Source organism: Coturnix japonica, chromosome 25 (genome assembly GCF_001577835.2).
Source record: "Coturnix japonica isolate 7356 chromosome 25, Coturnix japonica 2.1, whole genome shotgun sequence".
Taxonomy (NCBI): Eukaryota; Metazoa; Chordata; class Aves; order Galliformes; family Phasianidae; genus Coturnix; species Coturnix japonica.
The window spans coordinates 1,464,699-1,488,009 of record NC_029540.1 but is presented as its reverse complement, the minus strand read 5'-3'; the positions used below and the strand labels follow the sequence as shown (position 1 = coordinate 1,488,009).

The following is a 23,311-nucleotide window of genomic DNA, read 5'->3' as shown; positions in this document are numbered from 1 at the left end:
AACAGAGCGTTAAGGAGAGAGAAAAGGAGGGGAAGGGGGTGGGGGGGAATAGTCAGCAGCACCAGGTGGTTGAGCAGCTCGCAGCTTAATTGATTCCTCTTTCATTAGTACACAACCTGTTGCTCCCAACCGAGTTTTGGTACAAGTAAATCCCACCCGGCCCCGTGCTGGGGCAGCGACCCCCAAGCCCTGCGTGGTCCATTGCCACCTGGGGGGGGGGGGGTGTCCTCTTACCCCCCATTGAACCCCTCTATTGCATTCTCATCCAGCAGCAGATCCAGGAATGCACAGCTTTGCATTTAGCAGAGCGATGTTGCAGAGCAGGGATCGCTTTTCTTAGGGGAGAGGTAGAGCAAAGCCCCCCCACCCCTTTGAACCCCTCTATTGCGTTCTCATCCAGCAGCAGATCCAGGAATGCACAGCTTTGCATTTAGCAAAGCGATGTTGCAGAGCAGGGATCGCTTTTCTTAGGGGAGAGGGGAGGTAGAGCAAAGCCCCCCCCCCCCTCTTTGAACCCCTCTATTGCATTCTCATCCAGCAGCAGATCCAGGAATGCACAGCTTTGCATTTAGCAGAGCGATGTTGCAGAGCAGAGATCGCTTTTCTTAGGGGAGAGGGGAGGTACAGCAAAGCCCCCCCCCCCTTATTGCACCTCCACCATTGCAGCACAGCGGCCGTTCCCCTGCAGGAAACCCAGAAATACCCGTTTCACAGCAAAGCGTCATTTAACATCGCTTTTCACAGCTGATTCCTGCTAAGGAACCCTTATTGTGAGAGCAGCTTCATGCAGATGCATCCTCCGTGAGCACACATGGGAATTGCAGGCACGTCGGGGAGAGAAGAGGAAGCTCTGTGCAAACATTGCAAGCTGGGCAGGGAGATATCAGCACTCAGCAGATGTAGGGAAGCACAGGAGCCCTCGCACGCAGCCCCTATAGCGCTGTGTATGGGGCACGAAGCAGCAGAGCCGTGCTATTGCTGAGCTGTTCCATTGATGTTCCCCAGACCTCACACCGGCGTGTGGATAATTAGTGGTAACTAACAGCCCCAGCAGGGCTGCGGGATGGAATTAGCAGCCTTTGCTTTTACATCGGTGAAATGAATCCATGAGAGATGGAAATAACCACGGGAGACGGCCCTGAGATGTGTTATACCCCATCACCTCCAGGGCAGAACCCACCCCCATGGGGATGCTCTGTGGTTCCCAACCCGAGATGGGAAATAGGAGCACACACAGCAGGCAGCCCTACTGCAATCCCATGCCCTGGGAGCTGCTCCCACATTCCCAGCAGGGATCAATTCAACCCTATGGCAGCGTGCCCACGGGTTTCCCCTCCTCAAGTGTGGGCCAGCAGCTTCCCCACTGTTCATAAGAACCTCCATCTGCTTTTCAAGCAACTGCAAAGCTTGGTGCTTAAATAGCATCGATTTCTCTTTATTTCTCCCTCCTCCCAAGCACATTTCACCACCACCTCCATGGGGCTGGGAGGCAGAGGACATGGGGACACGGCACTGGGGACACAGCTCTGTCTCCTGCCTTAATCCCAGCCATTAATAAAAGCAGATTTGGTGCCGCACGCAAAGATTAAACGAATCCCCTCCACGTCTCCGCAGGCAGCACCAGCACACAGCTGCACTCATGGCACGGGGCTGTGCAATGCTAAGACACTCATTTGGGAAATGGAGCTGCGTGGCGTTAATCGCCCCTCTGAGAACCCCTGGGAGCATTGGGGGTGGTTTTAAAGTTGGCAGCTTTGGCTCAAAGCGATGCCAAAAACGGAGTGATTTGTCACAGTGCCATCACCCCATGTCAGCCCGTCCTTCATCTGTGGGTCTGGGGCTGCAGCTGCTCTGCTAAAACTGGGTTGGTTGGGCTTTTTTTAGGGGGGAGGGGGGTTAAAGCATGAGCCAAAGCTCAGAGAGCAGAGTCTGGGCTCCATTGAGGCTCCATCCCATATCCCAACTGGATTCTGTCTCCTTAGTGAGGGGTGACCCATCCAGTGGCTGAGCTGGGGGAGCATCAATGTGTGCTCTGGTCTCACAGGGCTCAGTGGGATGGAAATCCTCGAGATACATCAGCACAATGGCTGGGGGGGGGGGGGCTCTCATTCAGCACAAGAAGCATGATGCAGGTGGGAGTGGGTGGGTTGCTGGCACAGCAGAGCCATCCCAAGCAGAGAACCCACTGCTGTGGCTCAGAGTGACCCCCAGGAAAGTCTCAACCCCCCATTGATAAAGGCAGCTGGTGCCACTACCCTCATCCTTCCCCATGTCTTCATCTCAGCATCCCTACAAGGCAAGTTTCCCTTGGTGGGGTCTTCCTAAAGCTCATATAAGGACCACAACAGCCCAGCACAGACCCAAAGCCATTCCATGGGGTCCAGAGAGCTCAGCACCCCCCCAGTAAGGGGCTACACCTGCACCACCCCAATGCCAGCATACCCACAGCTCAACCACCCCGAGCATCACAACAGCTCCCTGCCAACACCAAGAACAGAGCTCCAAGGACCAGCAGAACAGAGGGGTCTGAAGCGTTTATATAGGTACGTATATGTCATATATTTGTGTGTGTAACCATACATCGAGATCTGCATACTTACACACCCGCACAGGTAAATATTTATAGATACTGACCTCTTCAGATTAAAGTCCAAGGCACTTTTTACAGTGAACAGGTTAAAGCCATAGTTTAAAACGCGCCTGTTTCTGGGTACAGCTCGGTTTATGGCAATGCTGCTGGGACAGGCAGGGCCCGTTCCCTTCCCCGCTTCAGGGCCATGCACAGACTGGGAGGAGGGACACGAGTGTGGGGCTGGATCCTCACCACAGCCCCAAGCAGCTCTATAGGGCCATGTTGGGTTGTGCAGTGCAGGGGGGGGGAATGATATGGGCAGGAGGCGGAGAAGAGCACATCCTGGGGGCTGCAGAGCTGCCCTTTGCTCAGGGAATGGGGCACAGATGGGGAAAAGCAAGAACCCCCCGAGCAATAGGGCTTCCCCTCATTAAATCCCCCCTGCAGCCCTTGGGGAGGGAGCTCAGAGCTGAGCAGGCAGAAGATGGGGCAGGAAGCAGAGCAGAGCCCCCCAACAGCAACATCCCCCCCCCCCCCCAGGGGAGATACCCCAGCTCACTTACCTGGGGGTCACAGGGCTGCAAGATGGATGGAGGAGCACAAGGGCCTCAAGCACCCTACAGACCTCAGCCCCAGCAGGAGGGGTCAGCAATGCCCTCACCACCACCCAGGAGGAAAGGAGCCAGCCCTTCTCCTCCTACTGGCCTATAAACCCCAGAAGCCCCCCCAGCTGGGCCCAATAAGGGGCAACTGGAACTGCTGGGGGGGCTTCACCCCTACAAGGAGCCCTCTGAGCTCTCAGCTGCTGCAAGGACCTGCAGCTCCTGGTGGGTTAACAGGCTGTGATAGTGATAACTGATAACAGTGCTGTGGGGATAGAGGAGCTGTGTAGGGGATTGTACTGGAGGAAGGCAGCAAGGAATTGGTCCCGGGTGCCATGCCCAACCCTGGCTGTGGCTCCATATAGAAGGAAGCAGCCAGGAGCACAGAGCAGGGCTGATCAGGGTGGGGGGTTTAAGACTATTTCCCTACAGACCTCATCCTGCACACAGCGCTGAGATGCCCACAGAAAGGCTGAGCTGGGATGATCCCTGTGACCTCACCATGTCCCTCTATTAAACGTGGGGGCTGCTCCTCCATCCTACACAACCACAGCCTGAGATGGAAAGAAACAAAAACCTCCAGGGCACCCCACAGCCTCCATGTGCCACGTCCTTACCTGTGGTGCCACCAGCGGGGACATGGGGATGCCCTCACCCCATCGTCCCCATGCTGGGGACTCGTTGACCTGAGAGGAAGAAGAGAGTGGGACCCCACAGCCCTCCTACCCCAAAGAAGAGGAAGAAGAGGAGGAGGAGGAGGAGGAGGAGGAGGAGGATGGATGGGCGATCCCTGAACTTGGAGAGCAACACATTGCGTGGCTGCTCTGAGCCAAATAGTTGGGTTGTTGAAATCCCAAAAGAGAAGGAGAAGCGCTGCGCCCTGCACTGCTCCATCCCCAGAGCCTCCATCCCAAAGGGCGAATGGGACCAGGAGAGGGAATGGCTTTCAAGGAGGCTGAGAAAAGCGAAAAGCAAAGCCCCGGTGCTACACGAATTTAGGATCCCAGTGGGGATTAACGCCTTGGGGGGGGGTGAAGGGATCGGGATGGGGGTTGTGCTGGGAGGGGGCAGGGAGCTCCCACCAGCCCCGCAGTGACTGTACTCAGAAACAGACATTAGCAGCAGGCGGGGAGTCGCTGCCTGCCTACAACTGGTCGGGTACAAAACCATAATGGAAAGTTACAATAACCTTTGTAATATAGCAATATATTTTCATAGTTAAAATAAACTATTATGCTTTCCCCTATCGTTTTAAAAAAACAAAACAAAACAAGAAGAAGCGAGCAGTACAGAGGCAAAGTGCAAACCCATGCGGAAGCCTCCTTCAGTCTGGATAGAAATGCTTCAGTCTGTGGGTTTGCAGAGAGGACGTTGTAGGGTTTTGTTGTTGCTTTGTTTTATGGGTTGCTTTCTTTTTTATCCTCCTGGTGTTTTTAGGACGTTTCCTTGCAGGCATTGAGGTCGGCAGAAGGGAAAACCGAGGCTGTGCTGCAGGAGGTTGGTGGGTGGGTGGGTGCAAAGAGCATCGGGGTGAGCTCACCCCACCTGGGATAGCAGCTGGAGCGCTGGGAGGGGCGGTGGGCGTCTCGCTTTGTAATATGGGGGAGGGATGGGGGGGTCTGAGGGTTTGTTTCCTGCTGAGAGGTCGGCGTCTCTTTGGGTTTATGGGTGGACGTTGAAGTTTGGTTCTTGTGCTTTTCCTCCTGTTGGTCCCAGCTCTCCTCCTTTGCTCTCTTTGGTGCTTAGAGACCAGGAGAAGGGAGAGGTCCCCTTGGTGGGCTCAGTGCCTATAGAGCATCTGGACCGGCACCTGGACCGGTACCGGGACCGGCGAGGCGCTGTCCGCGGTGCTGAACCGGCTGCGGAGGGGACGGAGTGGAGGATGAGGGTGTAGAGCATTGGATGGAGGGTGTAGGGTATGAGGGATGAAGGGGTAGGAATAAGGATGTGTTGGGTGTAGAGCATTGGATGGAGGGTGCATGGGATGGTGTAGGGTATGAGGGATGTAGGGGTAGGAATAAGGATGTGTTGGGTGTAGAGCATTGGATGAAGGGTGTAGGGTATGAGGGATGAAGGGGTAGGAATAAGGATGCATTGGGTGTGGGGTGTAGAGCATTGGATGGAGGGTGTAGGGTATGAGGGATGTAGGGGTAGGAATAAGGATGCATTGGGTGTGGGGTGTAGAGCATTGGATGGAGGATGTAGGGTATGAGGGATGAAGGGGTAGGAATAAGGATGCATTGGGTGTGGGGTGTAGAGCATTGGATGGAGGATGTAGGGTATGAGGGATGAAGGGGTAGGAATAAGGATGTGTTGGGTGTTGGGTGTAGAGCACTGGATGGAGGGTGTAGGGTATGAGGAATGAAGGGGTAGGAATAAGGATGTATTGGATGTGGGGTGTAGAGCATTGGATGGAGGGTGTAGGGTATGAAGGGTGCATGGGATTAAAGGTACATGGGATACAGGGTGTAGTGCAATGGATGAAGGGTGTATGGGATGGAGGGTGATTAGGCGTATGGAGGGATGAAGGGGTAGGAATAAGGATGCATTGGGTTGTGGGTGTAGAGCACTGGATGAAGGGTGCATGGGATGGAGGGTGTAGGGTATGAGGACAAAAGGTGCATGGGATTAAGGGTACATGGGATACAGGGTGTAGTGCAATGGATGAAGGGTGTATGGGATGGAGGGTGTAGGGTATGAGGGATGAAGGGGTAGGAATAAGGATGCATTGGGTGTGGGGTGTAGAGCATTGGATGGAGGGTGCATGGGATGGAGGGTGTAGGGTATGAGGGGATGAAGGGTAGAATAAGGATGCATTGGGTGTGGGTGTAGAGCATTGGATGGAAGGTGTAGGGTATGAGGGATGAAGGTAGGAATAAGGATGTGTTGGGTTGTGGGTGTAGAGCATTGGATGGAGGATGTTAGGTATGCAGGAATGAAGGGTAGGAATAAGTGATGTTTGATTTGGGGTGTAGAGTGCATTGATGGAGGTGCTTAGGGTATGAGGGACAAAAGGTGCATGGGATTAAGGGTACATGGGATACAGGGTGTAGTGCAATGGATGAAGGGTGTATGGGATGGAGTGTGTTCGGTGCATGGAATAAAGGGTTTAGAGTGCATTGGATGAAGGTGCATGAGAAGCAAAGTGAATGGAATGAAGGGTGCATGGGGCGTAGGGTGTAGTGTGTGGGGAACGAAGGGTGTAGGGTGCATGGATGCAGACTTTGGGGTGTGAGGGATAAAGTACGTGTGGGATGAAGGGTGTAGAGTTTATGGAATAAAGGATGCAGGGTGCATGGATGCAGGCTGTGTGATTCAAGGTGCATGGGTGCAAGGTGCATGGTGCCAGGCAGAGGGACTGCTGGGCTGTGCCATGGTGAGGATGGGGGTCTGCAGGTTGCAAGGTGCAGAGCTGGGGGGGTGCCACATGCAAGCTCTGAGCTCAGAGCATGCAATGGAAGGCACAGGGCTGTGGGCTGCAGCGATGCCATGAGGAAGAGCAGCTCTGCCCAAGGACGAGGTGCTCCTGCACTGGTGGTAATGCTGAAGCTCTCATCACTGCTCCATCACTCCCTCACAGCCCAGCTGGCACTTCCTCCTCTTGTCCTACTCGCGTTGCTTTCTCAGACTTGATTACCAGCCCGTGAGGAGGTTCCCACTGGAGATATCGATTCCCAGCCATCAATACTTCCTGCATCTCCATGTACGTGTTGTGCACGACGCTTTGTTCCTACACAAACCACAGGAGAGGAGTGGAAACGTTTTTCTCTGCTGGCTGCCTGCGGCCAGTGGAGATTATTCTGTATTTTAGGCTCATCCTTGGCGTTTACAAGGCTTTCTCCATAGCCGTGCTCACAATCTCCTTGATGGGAAGATGATGGGCGTCTCCTCTTCACCCCATCCAAAGAGTGGGGAGGTGAGGGATGGTAACCTGGAGGCACAGGGGCTGGTAGCAGCACTGAGAGCCGGTGCTGGCGAGCTGCCGAGGCAGTGACACGCTCCCATCAACCCTGCAATTAAGCTAATGACAAGATCTTCACGCAGGGGATGGGCAGCTCCTTCCCAGAAGCTGAAGATGCGCTGCCAGGCCAAGGAATAGAAAAACGTTGGCAGTGAGCTCTGTGCTCCCTGAATGCAAACCATGCGACAAGAACAACCGGGGCTGTTCCCGTGCTACCAACAGGCTTCACAGCACCACCTCTGCAGCACCAGGAGAGCGTTTTGCAGCTCCTTCTAGAGGAGCCTTCCTCCTCCTCCTCCTCCTCCGCCATGTGCCAATGGCAGGGCTGGCGGGGAGGTGGGGGTGGGTGGGGGGAGCACCTCGTAACCGCTGCTTGTTTGCTGCGCAGCTTTAATTGAAGGGCACGAGGAGTGAGACACCTCCCAGCAGCAGGGAGTGGGGTTTTGCACAGCAATTCCTCTGCACTGGGGTTGATCCGTCCCTGCCTACGTGCGCAAGAAACGCAGCGTTACTGACGGGAGCGAAAGAGTTACGAAGGAGAAGATTACAGGCTGAGTATACCTGGAGTAACACAGTGGCTTTTGATTACAATTACTGACACTGCCGGCTGATGTGTAATTAATATCACGGAGTAATTACACGCTTACTTCATCTGTTTAAAAATATATAAATATCCTCTGCTGTGTTTTTCAATGAAAGCAGCAAATGCCATCCCCACAAAGAAGGGGGGTGGCGCAGGGACCGGGTAGAACCCCAAACTGCTGCGGGGTGACACGAGAAGGGGACGTGGTGACAGCAGAACAGGGACCTTCACTCCCCGGTGCTGCTGACCCCCAGCAGGAGCGGTGTGGGGTGTGGGGTGGTTTTAAACAGATGAAGTGTCCCACACCGAGCATCGTCCCGTGGCATCGGGGTCAGAGCTGCGCCCGGTGCCTTCCCCTAATTATAGGGGTGTTCCGAGGCTTGGAGACCTCCGGATGGGGTGGGGGGCAGCAATGGGGCCGTCCCCAGCTGTGTTAAGCACTGCTCGAGGCTCCAATGAGCCAAAACAACGATCGGAGAGCACCAGTGCTGCACTGAGCCCCCTCCCCCCCACCCAGGGCAGCTCAGAGCCCACCACCTACCCTGGAACAGAGCGAGGGGAACGTGTTGGTGTCTTGGCAAGGAGACGGGACGGAGCACGGACATCTCAGGGCAGAGCTGTGCAAGAACTCCAGGGTCAGGAGGAGGGGAATGCACTGAAGGGATTTGGGGAGGCAGGTTGGGGGGGGGGTGAGCAGCCCTGTGCCCCCCGCAGCCCCCATGCTCCACACGGTGCGATTCTCCCTCCGGTGTCTCCGTCTCTTCAGTGCTTCCGACTGGTTTTGTGTTTGTTTTTTTTGTTTTGTTTTCAATGTGAAGACCTGAGATTGAGCGTGGATTCCTGTCCTCCACCGAGCGCCGCGGCGCGAAGCGTCGCCTCCGTCCCCTTCCTTCACCACGAGTAGAGGCACCGAAACGGGGGGAGGGGAGGAGAGGAGGGGGTTGGGAGGAGGGGGAGATGGGGGGAGATGTCCATCCCAAGGCGTCACCGCTCCAACATCGTTCCCAGTGGGAACACTGAGTCCTCAGGACCGGCGCCAGCTCTCCCTGTGTCCGTAGAGCGCTGGGAAGGGGGCTTTGCTCTGCGCTTTTAGCAGCTGCTGGAGCTGGTGTACGGGGTGGGGAAGGAGGTGGAGCTGACCCCAATGGGGCTCTCAGATAGCGGGGTCTGTGGGGTGCCGGCGGGCACGGCAACAGCCCGAGCCTCCACTACGGCGGCGAGCAGGCGTTGGTGCTGCTGGCGCAGCATGTCGGCCAGCAGCAGAGGCAGTGAGTTGAAGCTGGCGCTCAGCTGCTCCAGTTTGGCCTCCAAGCTGCCGAGTTGCTTCTCCAGGTCCTCGCTGCGGTCGTTGAGCTCGGTGATGAGGTCGTACATCACGTTCTGCATCTACGGATGGAAGGAGAGAGGGGTTGGATCAATGCTTCCATCTTGAAGCCCCCCACCCTCTTTTAGATGTGCAGCTCCAGACCCTTCTTCTTGGGGCTGAAAGTTCTGCTCCCAAGACATCAGAGCCGGAGGTTTCACCCACTCTGCAACCCAGAGCCCGCTGCTGTCAGCTCTCATCAGGCAGCCCCGGGGCTCTGCGAGCTCAGCACAATGCAGGGACATAAGAGCAAGTGGAGGGGATGAAGACAGGGACAGCCATGCAGCAGCGCTGCCAGCTCATACCCTGCATGGAGCCTTCAGCCTCACGCACCAGCTGATGGCAGGGCAGCTCATGGAGGGGCTGCTGCAGCTTTGCAACACTCTGCTCCAATCTGTGCCCCAGCAAAATTATTCCTGAGGCTCCTCTGTGCCACTCCAGGGCTGCTCTCACCCACCCCATCCCCATTGCTATGCTCACACCCTCCCATAGAGCCCCTGGGACAGAGCTGTCCCTATGGCAGAGCATGGAGGGGACTGGTTGCAGCCAGCTGGTGGGGACGGGGCCCCAGAGGATGCTTGGCCATCTGGGAGCTGCACTCCAGATAATCCCTATTACTTTAACTCCTTCCTACCAGCAGAGCCAGCTGTCCTCACCCCCACCAGTCCCTCTGTGCCAACCCAGGATGTGGGGTGGGTTTACTGGGGGCCACTGGGATGCAGCGCAGCACAGCAGACACTGCACACCCGGTGCACATCTGACATCCCCTGGGCTGGGACCGGTGCTTGGCGAGCCTGATTTCCGCAGTGAGGAGATGGGAATGATGAAACCTGGGGGCTGCTGAGCCCTGAGCATCCCCAGCTGGGCTTTGCAGCATTCCTATGGGGCAGTGAGCGCAGAGCCCTCATTGGAAATGGGGTGACCCCCCCGTCCATGCTCGTGGTGTGCTCTGTTCTACATACAGGGGCTGTGAGCTGTTCCCATTGACAGCTAAGGAGACAGAGCACCACGGTCAGCCAGGTTCTGCCTCGGTTGTTCCAAGGGATGAGGAACACGAGGCCATGAGGTTATGGGAGGACTTGCCTTTGAAAGGTCAACCAGCGTGTTGGCCTGGTCGCTCAGCTTCCGCTGCTCCATCTTCACACTGCGCAACCTGGGGAGGGGGAAGGCGACGTGATGCACCACTCATCCCAACTACAAAATGCTGCAGAGATTTCCCCATTGCCAGGAAATGGATGGGCTGGGACCCCCTCCCCAAGCCTAGCTTTCCTCATTGCCACAGGATCACAGAGGGACCCCTTCCCCAAGCCCAGCCCTTCTCATTGCCATGAGATCCCAGAGGTCCCCTCCCCAGGCTCAGCTCTCCCCATTACAGTGGGATATCAGACAGACCCCCTCCCTATCACCGTGGGATCCCAAATAGATCCCCTCCCCAGGCTCAGCCCTCCCCATCACAGTGGGATATCAGACAGACCCCCTCCCCCATCTCAGCTCTCTCAGTCACTGTAGGATCCCAGAGGGTCCCCCCTCCCCATGCTCAGCCCTCCCCATTACAGCTGGACATCAGACAGACCCCCTCCCTATCCTCAGCTCTCTCAGTCACCATAGGATCCCAAATGGACCCCTCCCCAGGCTCAACCCTCCCCATTACAGCTGGACATCAGACAGACCCCCTCCCTGTCCTCAGCTCTCCCAGTCCCTGTAGGATCCCAAATGGACCCCCTCCCCATGCTCAGAGCCCCCTCCCCTGCTGTGGTTCCCCACTTACTGGTGGATGGCTTGTAGGAACTTCCTCTGGTGCTTCCGGACTTTGGCGTGGTCGATCTTTTTCAGCAGCTTGGTGTGCTTGTAGATGAGCCACGTCTCCCGCAGGACGTTGGCCGCCGCGTTCTTGATCTGTAAGAGAAGGGCGTCGGGTCAGCAGCCCCATCTGCTGCAATGCGTGGGACGAGTTATTGCATGGAAACAAGAGCTCTGGCCCCGCTGGGTGCTGCTGGTTGGGATCACAGGAGCTGACTTGTCCCAGCTGGGAGCTCCGTGTGCCAGATTGGATGTGTGTGGGGTCATGCAAGGCAGGGATGAAGTGCTCCAGGCAGAGCAATGGCCCTGGTCCTGCTGCATCCCCATCCCCATCCCCATCCCCATCCAGCTCCAATGCTTTGGGGAAACATGCTCCAGCCATGGGGCTCCTGACCCACTTTGCCCCTCTGGGGGTGCCCCATCTTCACCCCTTGGAGCTGGATGAGGGCTCATAGTGCCCCTGTGCTCCCCAGCCCTCCTGCACTGCCCCTCTCACTCTATCCACCCCTAAAAGTGACCCCAAATGGGCCCCCAGCCCTACAGCACTGCTGGGTTGCAAGCAGAGCTCTTCTCCAAGCCCACATGTGGCCAAGGACACGATGTCTGACCTTGTGCCATCTGTGTTACCTGAAGTGACATCAATACATGGAACAAATGGAGCTGGTTTAGGACTTAACTCCCTGGGATAAGTGGGGTTATTCTGCAAGGAGGTGCCTAAACTTGAAACTCTGATGCTTCCATGTGCTCTGCTCACATTGGATGTGACCTGAGTGTCCCACAGCCCCATCCCGGTGCCATGTTGGTGTCTGGGGGCTTCAGCCCTATATAAAGCACCCAGAGACCCACACAGCTCCATGGTGCCCCACTGGGATGGAGCACACAGCAGCACCGCATCACAGAGCTCATCATCTGCAGCACAGAGCTGCTGAATCACCCAAATCCCAACACTGAGACAAAAGTGAGCTCATGTTCCACCAGAGAAGATGGTCCATCTCCTCCGAGGGAAGGAAGAGAAAATAAAACACACACACACACACATTTTCTGCCCTGGGCGAGGCTGCACTCTTCAGCAATTCACAAAGTGCTGCAAAAGCAAAGCAGAGGGCTGATGCTCTTTGCTTTTACCTTAATGCTTCAGCACGCCCTGCACTCAGCACCGCACCCCAATGGGACCAAGCCTAGGGATGCTGAGCCTCCCTCCCCCCAACCAGAGCCCTACCCCAACCAGCCCTTACCCTCTTGGTCAGCTGCGTGTCCATCATGAAGTTGTGGACGTGCTTCTCTGCTTTGGTGAGCTCCAGCTTTCTGGCCACCACGGCCACCACTAGGGCTGTGCAACCAGCGCCCTGTGGGGACAACAAGACATGGGGGGGACACCCATGTCACTTGGGGATGTCACTCGGGGATGGGGTTCACCTGCACCCCATCTGTTCCCACCCCAAAGGCCAAGGAACCACATGCAAACCCCAATGAGTGGATACACCACACACCCTCCCGGCCCCCATCCATAGGTTACGCAAACCCCGCTATCTTAATGTGGGCAACCCAGTTTAACCTGGGTTTACAGCAGCATTCAGCCTCCCACCATGGCCTTGAGCAGCTGCCAGAGCTTCCAGTAATGAACAAGGCTGATTTATGAAGTCAGAGGTCCCCAGTGCCCATCAGTGCCATCCCAGCACCATATGGGATCCCTGTTCCATAGTGAATCCAGGCAGAAGGGAGATACTGAGCACCCCAACAGAGGAGCAGTGATGGGATGGGGCCAGACCCCATTTGCCCTCAGCCAGTGGCAGCTGGCGTGGCTTTGTCTTGGCAATGAGCACCAGATCCGGTGAGCGTTTGGGAACGGAAGGTGCCAGGCAGGGGACCCCACTCCTCCAGGGCTCTGTGCCACCTGGCTCTGCCCGCATTGCTCCTCTCCTCGCAAGCTCTGGCAGAAGCCCATGACCCTGGCACGCAATCCTTTATTTATTAAAGAGTCATTAATTAACATCGTGGGCTGAGCTGAGTCCTTTCACATCCCTGCAGCTCCCAGCATGAGCTCTCAGCTTTCATCGCCCTTCCCTCTGCCAGCAGCACAGTCACCCCAGTGCTGCTATTTGGGGAGCCCCAGTGTGCTATTATTGCTTGGCAGGGTGGCACAGGGGGGTCCCCCAGCCCAGGTTGTCCCCCCACCCCACTTCCAGGATGCTGTTCTCACATCTGCTGGTGGGGTGGGAGCCTCAGGACCTCCCCCCATTGTGGATGTAGTGGTCATGGCAATGCTACGTGCCATGGAGGATGGGGACAGCAGTGCAGAGCCACGGAGCAGCCGCATCCAGCTGCACAGCTGTGCAAGCCAGGTCGGCTCACGGCCCCTTGGAGCAGGTATATGGGGTCCTGCAGGTCAGTGCTGTGGGCGGGAGAGCTCCCAGCTGTCCCCACTCCCCATGGGATGCAGCAGCAGTTGGGATCTTTCAGTGTGATGGAAGTCAGACCGGTGGCCAAGGGATGTATGGGGCTGCTGGTCCCCACATCTGCTGCTTCCTAAGGATGAGGCCATCCCCTCTCAGCTATGGGCTGCCTGCTCCCTCCCTCAACCCAAATTCACCCCAAACCCTACAAACCAACAGCAAGGGAAGCTCTGCAAGTCCTCAATGCTCAGACAGAGCACTGGGGATGCTGGTCCCTAAAGCCCCCCATTGCCCCCCATCCCAGTGCTTACCATGATGCCAGTCAGCAGACAGACCCCCTTCCCACAGTAGGTGTGTGGCACCATGTCCCCATACCCGATGGAGAGGAAGGTGATGGAGATGAGCCACATGGCCCCCAGGAAGTTGCTGGTCACGTCCTGCTGGTCGTGGTACCTGTATTGGAGAAGGGGGGGGGAAAGGTGTGAGTGTTACAGCTGGAAATAGGGCTGGGGCATCACCTGGGGATGGTGGGGAGGGTTGGCATATGGGATGGCCCCAATAGAGACCGGGTATGGGGCTCCTCCTGCATCATGTAAAGCAAAGGGGATGAAGATAAACGACGCAGAGGGACGCCCCAAACCCACAAAGATTGCACAATTTCCGTCACAGAGGGGAAAAAAAAAACACCCAAAAATCCAGCAGTGAGGGCTTCTGCTTTTGGTCAGAGCTGTCACTGCAGCGTTGTCCTCCCCACAGCCCCCCCCCAAGTGCTACGTGGCTGATGACAGAAACAGATGTGGGGCTGCAGGAGGGAGGGGGGGGGCAGAGAGGAGCACCCCACCACCACCACCACCCAGACCCATAGGGTTGGAACACACAGAACTCATAATCAGAGGGCATAGGGCTGAGCAGGACCCACTGGGACCCACATTTGGGATGGCAGCGCGGTGCAAAGGGAGGATGCACTCAGCAGGAGTTTTGCTTCGAGCAACCCCAAGCCTCACATATGAGCTCCCCACCCTGAGCACCAGCAGCCCCACAAAGAGGGACACCCCCCCGCCCCCCCCATTTAGACCACAGCAGCTCCTGGCTGCCAAAGCACCACAGGGCACACACAGATCACCCCAAGATCTGGGGATGCTGCAAACCTCCTCACAGAACCCCACAGCCCCTCTTCCTGCTCTATAGGGTCAGAAGCCCCTTGAAGCCCCCCGGGGTGGGCACTGCACCCCACCCCCCCCCATTGCTGAGCCCTGCCTCTTGCATCCCCCCCCATCCTTTGCAGCAGGTTCCTCTCGTCCTCCTCGTGAAATCATTAGAGGAAAAACAGATGGAGCTGTTGGCAATTCCCTGCAAATCGATTCATCCAAACCTCGCAGCTCGTAACTCGCCCAACAGTTGGGTTTTCTCCTCTTCCTGCATTTTGTTTTCCTCCCCAACCCCCCAACCAACACCACAAGTAACCAGAGACCCCCAAGCGGATCAGCACAGTGGGAGGAGGCAGCAAAGCAAAGATCACAACCATGCCATGACCCTACAATGGATCCCCCTCCAAAACTCAGCCATTTTCCCCCTCTCCCCTGCATCAAACCCCCCCAGACCCAAAGATCACAACCACACCACGACCCTACAATGGATCCCCCTCCAAAACTCAGCCATCTTCCCCCTCTCCCCTGCACCAAACCCCTCACACCACGCATGCATTCACCCACCCCACAATGCAGCCCCCATAGGATTGCAAAGCTGCTGTCACAGCAAGGTGAGATGCAAACGAAGGGCTTGCAGAGCCCCTGCATGGAGCAATGCTTTCTCCTCCCAGAAGCACTCGGAGCTCATAAACAGAAGCAGCCTGCACCAAACCCCTCACACCACGCATGCATTCACCCACCCCACAATGCAGCCCCCATAGGACTGCAATGCTGCTGTCACAGCGGGATGGGATGCAAACGAAGGGCTTGCACAGCCCCTGCATGGAGCAATGCTTTCTCCTCCCAGAAGCACTCGGAGCTCATAAACAGAAGCAGCCTGCACCAAACCCCTCACACCACGCATGCATTCACCCACCCCACAATGCAGCCCCCATAGGACTGCAATGCTGCTGTCACAGCAAGGTGAGATGCAAACGAAGGTCTTGCAGAGCCCCTGCATGGAGCAATGCTTTCTCCTCCCAGAAGCACTCGGAGCTCATAAACAGAAGCAGCTGGCACCAGCACGATGTGAGCAGGAAGAGGGGCAGCTGCACACGCCAAGGGCTGATGCAATTGTTTAGACCCGAGTGTTGCTTCCCATCCATCACCCCACTCATCTGTGCTCCCCTGCATCACCCCGGCTGGGAGCAGAGCGTCGTAGCACGAGGATGCTGCAGCAGCAGCACGTGTTGGGTGAGGGAGCAGGAAGGAAGTGCAGCGTGCAAACAGCCAATGCAAAAAGCAAAGCAGCAAAGCATCCTTGGTGTGAAAGGCAAAGCCCGCTGGTGCAAAATGCAACTGTTACTGGTGCAAAAAGCAAGCATCCATGGTGCAAAATGCAAAGCCCAACGGTGCAAATAGCAAGCAACCCTGGTGCAAAATGCAACTGCTACCAGAGCAAAATGCAAGCAACCCTGGTGCAAAATGCAAAGCCCACCAGTGCAAAATGCAAGTGTCCCTGGTGCAAAAAGCAAGCAACCCTGGTGCAAAATGCAACTGCTACCAGTGCAAATAGCAAGCAACCCTGGTGCAAAATGCAAGCGTCCCTGGTGCAAAATGCAACTGCTACCAGTGCAAAGAGCAAGCAACCCTAGTGCAAAATGCAACTGCTACCAGTGCAAAATGCAAGCATCCATGGTACAAAATGCACATCCCACTGGTGCAAAATGCAAAGCCCACCAGTGCAAAAAGCAAGTATTCCTGGTGCAAGATGCAACTGCTACCAGCGCAAATAGCAAGCAACCCCTGGTGCAAAATGCAACTGCTACCAGTGCAAAATGCAAGCAACCCCGGTGCAAAATGCAAAGCCCAACAGTGCAAAATGTAAGCAACCCTGGTGCAAAATGCAACTGCCCTCTCCAGTGCAAAATGCAAGCGTCCATGGTGCAAAATGCAACTGCCCTCTCCAGTGCAAAATGGAAGCATTTCTGGTGCAAGATGCAACCACTCACCGGTGCAAAATGGAAACATTCCTGCACACCCCTGTCCCCCCTCTCTCAACCTCCCCCTTGGTGCAAAATGCAAAGAGCTCTGGTGCAAAAAGCAGGAGGGGAGCAGGCTGCAGGCACATGCATGCACACGTGTGTGCCGGCCGCGGGCAGCGCAGCAGCAGTGCCGGCAGCACCGCAGGCAGCAGCGGTGGGGTGAGGGTTGCTAAGAGACTCGCTGCCTCCGGAGGGATGTAGCACCCGGGGTGGGGATGGTGGGGGGGGAAGGGATGGGGATGGAGCCTGGAGCGATGCCATAATGTTGGGAATGAGCCCAAACGGTGCCACCATCCTGGGGTGCACAACAGGGGATGGAGCCTCCTGGGATGCAGGGATGCAGGGATGCATCTGCTGCATGCATGCAGGTTGCTGTGGGTGGGCACGAGGGTCCTGTGGGCCAGCAGAGCATCGCTTGGGGATGGTGCATGTCCCTGCTCCCTGCATGACCCCACTCCCTCCGTGACCCCATTCCCTGCATGTTCCCACTCTGCAGCAGTTCTCCTGCCCCATTCCCACTCTCCATCACTAAGCAGTTCTTTATATACACTGTGCTTCCAGCCAGAGCCCCTTCAGTACAACCCCCCCACCCCCTCAGAAGCCCCCCACCCATCTGCCAGCCCCCTTTCAGGAGGGAGAACCCCACAATGCAATGAGGACCCAGAGCTCTCCAGCCCATTCTAAAGGCCTCATTGGGAGGAGCAGGAAGAGCAGAGCCCCCACAACCCCAGAGCATTTCCATGCCACTCAGAGCTGCTCTGGGGATGCAAATGGGATCCTATGGTGACACCAAGGGGAGGAGGAGGAGGAGAGGGGGGTGAATGGGGTGACCTGACCCCGCATCTCTGAGCCCGGCATCATCCCGCAGCAAAGACTTAAAGGGATTTCATGCGATTGAGCTAATCCACTTAAAGCAAATCATAACAAGCATTTGTCTTCTTGAGTGCTCTCCCACAGACAGCCCCAATCTCCGTCCTCCTCAGGGATGTGTTCCCAATGGGCACCGCCAGCAGGGATAGGGACAGAGCATCCAGCAGAACTGCCCTGTTCATGGCTCTGCATCCTATAAGGCTGCTGGAATGGGGATGGCACCAACCCTGTCCCTGTCCCTGCTGGGCACTTTGCTTGGGGAAGAACTGCTCCCATCAACTGGGGCACTGGGATGGCCCTGGTACCATGGGGATGGTGCTGGTTTATGGTGGTACCTGCTGGCACCGGTCACCACAGCAACACCAGTGCCGAGCTGCCATCCGGCAGTGGGTTTGGAAGCGCTGTGTTGTCATGGCACTCACTCACAGACAGCCAAGCTGCACCTCTCCCTGTGCAAATCCCCCCTGCAACCCATCAAAGCCCCACATTGCCCCATCACCATCCCTAGTGCACCTCCAGGCTGTCCCTAATCCCCATCACCATCCCCATGGCAGCCCCTGGGTGTTCTCAGTTTCCATTACCAGCCCCATAGCACCTCTGGGGTGTCCCTAATCTCCATCACCATCTCCACAGCACCTCCTGACTATCCCCAGTCCCTATCACCACCTCCATGGCACCTTCTCAGTGTACCCTCATTACCAACCCCATGGCACCTCCTGGGTATCCTAATCCCCATCACCATCCTCATGGCACCTCCAAGGTGTCCCCAGTCCCCATCACCATGGCACCTCCTGAGTGTCCATAATCTTCACTTCCATCTCCATGGCACATCTTGAGTGTCCCAATCCCCATCACCATCCCCATGGCGCCTCCTGGGTGCCCCAATCCCCATTGCCATACCCATGGCACCACCTGGGTGTCTCTAACCACCATCCCCATGGCGCCTCCTGGATGCCCCAATCCTCATTGCCATCCCAATGGCACCTCCTGGGTGCCCCAGTCCCCATCACCATCCCCATGGTGCCTCCTGGGTGCCCCAATCCTCATTGCCATCCCCATGGCACCACCTGGGTGTCTTTAATCACCATCCCCATGGCACCTCCTGGATGCCCCAATCCTCATTGCCATCCCCATGGCACCACCTGGGTATCTTTAATCACCATCCCCTTGACACCTCCTGGATGCCCCTATCCTCATTGCCATCCCCATGGCACCTCCAGGGTGCCCCAATCCCCATCCCCATGGTGCCTCCTATATACTCCAATTCTCATTGCCATCCCCATGGCACCACCTGGGTGTCTTTAATCACCATCCCCTTGGATGCCCAACCTCCTGGATGCCTCTTGAATCCCCAACCTCCTGGATGCCCCAATCCTCATTGCCATCCCAATGGCACCTCTTGGACGCCCCAATCCCCATCACCATCCCCATGGTGCCTCCTGGATGCCCCTATCCTCATTGCCATCCCCATGACACCTCCTGGGTATCCTAATCCCCATCCTGGATGACACCTCCTGGATGCCCCAATCCCCATCACCATCCCCATTGCACCTCCTGGGTGCCCCAGTCCCCATCACCATCTCCATGGCACCTTCTGGATGCCCCAGTCACCATCCCCATGGCACCTCCTGTGTGTCCCCACACCCCATAACAACCCATCACCTCCCGGATGCCCCCCATCCCCACACCTCACCTCTCACACACCCGCACCGTCCACGCGGCGATGATCCATAGGGAGATGCTGAACACCAGCAGCACCGTCCCGGGGCAGATGGTCATGAGGGTCTTCATGACAAAACGGGTGTTGAAATTGATCTTGTTGAGGGCTCCGATGCTGCGTGACGAGGCGTCGGTGAAGAGCTTGCTGTGCAGCAGCATGACGCGAGCAATCAAATAGAGCCTCAAGAACATGGGGATGGACAGGATGATGTCCACGTCCGCCTCCGCCCGAGAGGGAGTGTAGGAGAACGCCAAGCGTGCGGTCCAGAAAAATTTGTACTCCCCAGGGATGGGGTGGATGGCACAAACCAGCATCTCCAGGCTGATGTAAAGGATGCGCTCGTACGTCATCGCGATCCGCCAGTCGTCGGCGCCGTTGTCGATCACAAAGAGCTGATGGGAGGGAAAGTATGTGGTTATGGGCAGCCATGGGGCAGACATGGTTACCAGTAGCCCTATGGGATCCCATGGTGACCAATGATCCTATGGCATCCATGGTTATTAGTGGCCCTATGGGATCCCATGGTGACCAATGATCCTATGGCATCCATGGTTATTGGTGGCCCTATGGGATCCTGAGGTTATCAATGATCCTATGGCATTCATGGCTACTGGTGGCCCTATGGGATCCCGAGGTTACCAATGATCCTATGGCATCCATGGTTATTGGTGGCCCTATGGGATCCCATGGTGATCAATGATCCTATGGCATCCATGGTTATTGGTGGTCCTATGGGATCCTGAGGTTATCAATGATCCTATGGCATTCATGGCTAACGGTGGCCCTATGGGATCCCATGGTGATCAATGATCCTATGGCATTCATGGCTATTGGTGGCCCTATGGGATCCCATGGTGATCAATGATCCTATGNTGGTGGCCCTATGGGATCCCATGGTGATCAATGATCCTATGGCATCCATGGCTACTGGTGGCCCTATGGGATCCCGAGGTTATCAATGATCCTATGGCATTCATGGGTACTGGTGGCCCTATGGGATCCCATGGTTATCAATGATCCTATGGCATCCATGGTTACTGGTGGTCCTATGGGATCCCAAGGTTATCAATAATCCTATGGCATTCATGGCTATTGGTGGCCCTATGGGATCTCATGGCTACTGGTGGCCCTATGGGATCCCATGGTGATCAATGATCCTATGGCATCCATGGTTATTGGTGGCCCTATGGGATCTCATGGCTACTGGTGGTCCTATGGGATCCCAAGGTTATCAATGATCCTATGGCATTCATGGCTATTGGTGGCCCTATGGGATCCCATGGTGATCAATGATCCTATGGTATCCATGGCTATTGGTGGCCCTATGGGATCCCATGGCTACTGGTGGCCCTATGGGATCCCATGGTTATCAATGATCCTATGGCATTCATGGCTACTGGTGGCCCTTTGGGATCCCATAGTGACCAATGATCCTATGGCATCCATGGTTATTGGTGGTCCTATGGGATCCTGAGGTTATTAGTGGCCCTATGGGATCCCATGGTGAACAATGATCCTATGGTATCCATGGTTATTGGTGGCCCTATGGGATCCCATGGTTATCAATGATCCTATGGCATCCATGATTACTGCTGACCCTATGGGATCTCACGGTTACTGGTGGCCCTATGGGATCCCAAGGGTATTAATGATCCTAATGCATCCCATGGTTGCTGGTGGCCCTATGGGACCCCATGGTTATCCATGACCCTATGAGATCCCATGGTTACTGGTGGCCCTATGGGATCTCATGGCTACTGGTGGCCCTATGGGATCCCGTGGTTACCAATGATCCTATGGCATTCATGGCTACTGGTGGCCCTTTGGGACCCCATGGTTATCCATGACCCTATGAGATCCCATAGTTACTGGTGGTTCTATGGCATCCCATGGTTATCAACAACCCTATGGGATCCCACGGTTACTGCTGGTCATATGGCCTTCTATGGTTATTGGTGACCATATGGCACCCTGTGGTTATTGGGGTCCCTGGGCAGGATGTGCCCCCACCACTCTTTGCTTTGCATTGAGCACACCAAGAGGCGTCAATGCTGTCCCCTACACCAGCAGGGACTCTCCATGAACAGCACAATGCAAAGACACTGCTGGAAATGGACCCAAAGGGAACACAGTGGCCACATCCCCAAGGTAGGAGCAGCAATGGGACCCCAGGACAATGCTGGCAGCTCCCAGGGCTGCCTACCCAAGCCATCCCAAGGGGCTGACGCACACTGTGTTGTCCCGGCCACCTCCCTATGTTGGGAAAGCTGGGTTCTTTTGAGCTGCTTTGTTGGAGAAATTGTTTATAAAAACGCTCCAAGCTGTCAGGGGAGATCCTCAGGCATTTAGCGAGCTGACAGCCCATTCCTTCCTGGAAAAGGGTGTTAAAAATAAACAAATTAACAAGAGGAAAGGAGGCAGCGAGAGCCTTTTGGCAGCGCACCGGGCAAAGGGTGTTGGGATGGGGAGGGGGGGGTTGTGCCAAAGGGCTCCCCCTCCCCTCCAGCACCGGAGGCTGCGTGGGATTTCCATGGAAACCTCAGCACAGTCCAGTGGTACCCGGGTATCCCCAGCTTCATAGAAGCATAGAACAGCTTGGGTTGGAAGAGACAATAAAAAGCACTGAGTTCCAACCCACCCCTCACATACACTACAGGCAGGGTCACCAACCTCTATATCTGGCACTCACTCAGGTCCCCACCCAACGTGGCCCTGAACACCTCCAAGGTCAGAATCTATTCCAGAACCTGTTCCAGAATCAGTCTCCACAAAGATCTTCCTCCCGACATCCCAACTAAACCATCCCTCCTTCAGCTCACAGCCACCAGATGGGTCAGGCACCACCTCCCCTCGGTGAAGCCGTGCTGGCTGCCTGGGTTCACCACCTTCTCATCCTTAATTTGGGCCTTAATTTGTCTTCTAAGAGGATCTTCCCAGCCACAGAGGTGATGCTGGAGCTCCACATATCCTCCTTCCTCCCTTTATTGTCAATGGGAGTGATGTATTCTCCCCAGGTGACTTGTCCTTGTATCCACAGCCAGTACAATCCCTTCTTCTCCCTCGGTGTGACCAGCAGGTCATGCTGGTTTCCTGCCTCCCATGCTCTTACAGAGAGGGACAGAGCACCCTTGTGCTCACAGAAAGGCATCCTGAATGAGCAGCCAGCTTTCCTCCACTCCTTTGTCTTTAAGGTCACCTTCCCAGGACACCCCATCCAACAATTCTCTCTCCCAAATTCATGGCAGCAATGGGACAAGGGGAAGTCCTGAACTCAGAGGGTGTCAGGAATGGATTAGACCCCTTCAGCCCCAAAAACTGCCCTGCAGCCCTATGGAATCCCAGCAGGATGCTGCCCCATAGAACCCCCCTCCCCTCCCTCAGCAGAGCTGCCCCATATGGCAAATAGAGAGTCAGACCATCCCCAGGGAGCCGGCAATTAACACCCAAGAAAGCAGCTGAGCCCTTCACTCAGGTGGGGAGGAGTGGTGGCTGAGGATTTATGGCTCTGGCGGCCCCACATCCATCCCTGCCGAGATAACGGGCAGATTAACAGCAATCCCTTTATAAGCACCTAAAAGATAATAGGGCCACCAACAGCCGGTGCGGATTTACGGGAGCAAACCAGACTCAAACCCATCTCCTCTACCAGCCCATAAGTGCTGGACCCCACATGTTTTTAGGGGCTGGGGGATGGCAGTGAGGGAATTAGCACAGGCTACTAATTGCCACCAAACATCGGCTATAGAAGCCGCAGAAGGAGCCGTGATTTTAGGGGCTGGGGGAGGACAGAGAAGGAATTAGCACACGGTGCTAATTGCCACCAAACATCGGCTATAGGAGCCCTGAGGACACAGAGAAGAGCCCATGGGGAGGGATGGAAGGGAAGCGGGGGGAGGGCAAAGCTGGGGGTGGGTTTCACAGCCCCCAGCACAGCGGTTTGTCCCCAAAATCGCGACGTTTCGCTTTGATTTAAGCAGCCCTGCGGGCCCAGCTCAGTCGGGACGGGAGGATAGAACCGAGAGCAGCAAGAGAAGGAAACCGCAGTGAGCCGGGTTCGGTCCGGCCGGGCAGTAACACAGCAGCCATAGGGGTAAATATTATTACAGCACAGCGAAGCTTCTCAAATATTTGTTCTGGGCGGCCCTTTGCCTGCAGAAGAGGTAGAGAATCTGTATAGCTCTGCGATAGGGGAGCTCAGCCCCGACGGCAAAGGAGGAGGGGATCGAAGGGGATCGAAGGAGGGGGGGGATCGAAGGAGGGGGGGATCGAAGGAGG

General features: G+C 56.0%; 2 protein-coding genes across 3 annotated transcripts in view; both read right to left on the bottom strand.

The window, feature by feature from the left end:
• Positions 1-2,517: 2,517 nt before the first annotated feature.
• LOC116654404 (splicing factor 3A subunit 2-like) lies at positions 2,518-7,564 on the bottom strand. 2 transcript variants are annotated; one of them, XM_032449191.1, is made up of 4 exons: positions 6,183-7,564; positions 5,880-5,966; positions 5,200-5,318; positions 2,518-5,128 (listed from the first exon to the last, which is right to left on the bottom strand). In XM_032449191.1, exons 1-4 carry the CDS (start codon positions 6,663-6,665, stop codon positions 4,837-4,839), a joined length of 981 nt encoding a protein of 326 aa, XP_032305082.1. In that variant the 5' UTR covers positions 6,666-7,564; the 3' UTR covers positions 2,518-4,836. The 2 variants fall into 2 exon arrangements, with proteins under 2 accessions (XP_032305082.1, XP_032305081.1); XM_032449190.1 differs by lacking the exons at positions 5,200-5,318; positions 5,880-5,966 and adding an exon at positions 5,412-5,812 and having other exon boundaries at positions 2,518-5,121; positions 6,210-7,564.
• Positions 7,565-7,693: 129 nt separating this feature from the next.
• Positions 7,694-23,311, bottom strand: part of KCNN3 (potassium calcium-activated channel subfamily N member 3) — a 23,090-nt gene continuing 7,472 nt past the window's right edge. The window contains exons 3-8 of the mRNA XM_015884559.2: positions 19,010-19,428; positions 13,586-13,727; positions 12,117-12,227; positions 10,850-10,977; positions 10,165-10,234; positions 7,694-9,104 (exon numbers count right to left, since the gene is read on the bottom strand). Of these exons, the coding sequence (XP_015740045.1) occupies positions 8,808-9,104; positions 10,165-10,234; positions 10,850-10,977; positions 12,117-12,227; positions 13,586-13,727; positions 19,010-19,428 (1,167 nt within the window). The 3' untranslated portion in view covers positions 7,694-8,807. The remainder of the gene's footprint in view (positions 9,105-10,164; positions 10,235-10,849; positions 10,978-12,116; positions 12,228-13,585; positions 13,728-19,009; positions 19,429-23,311) is intronic.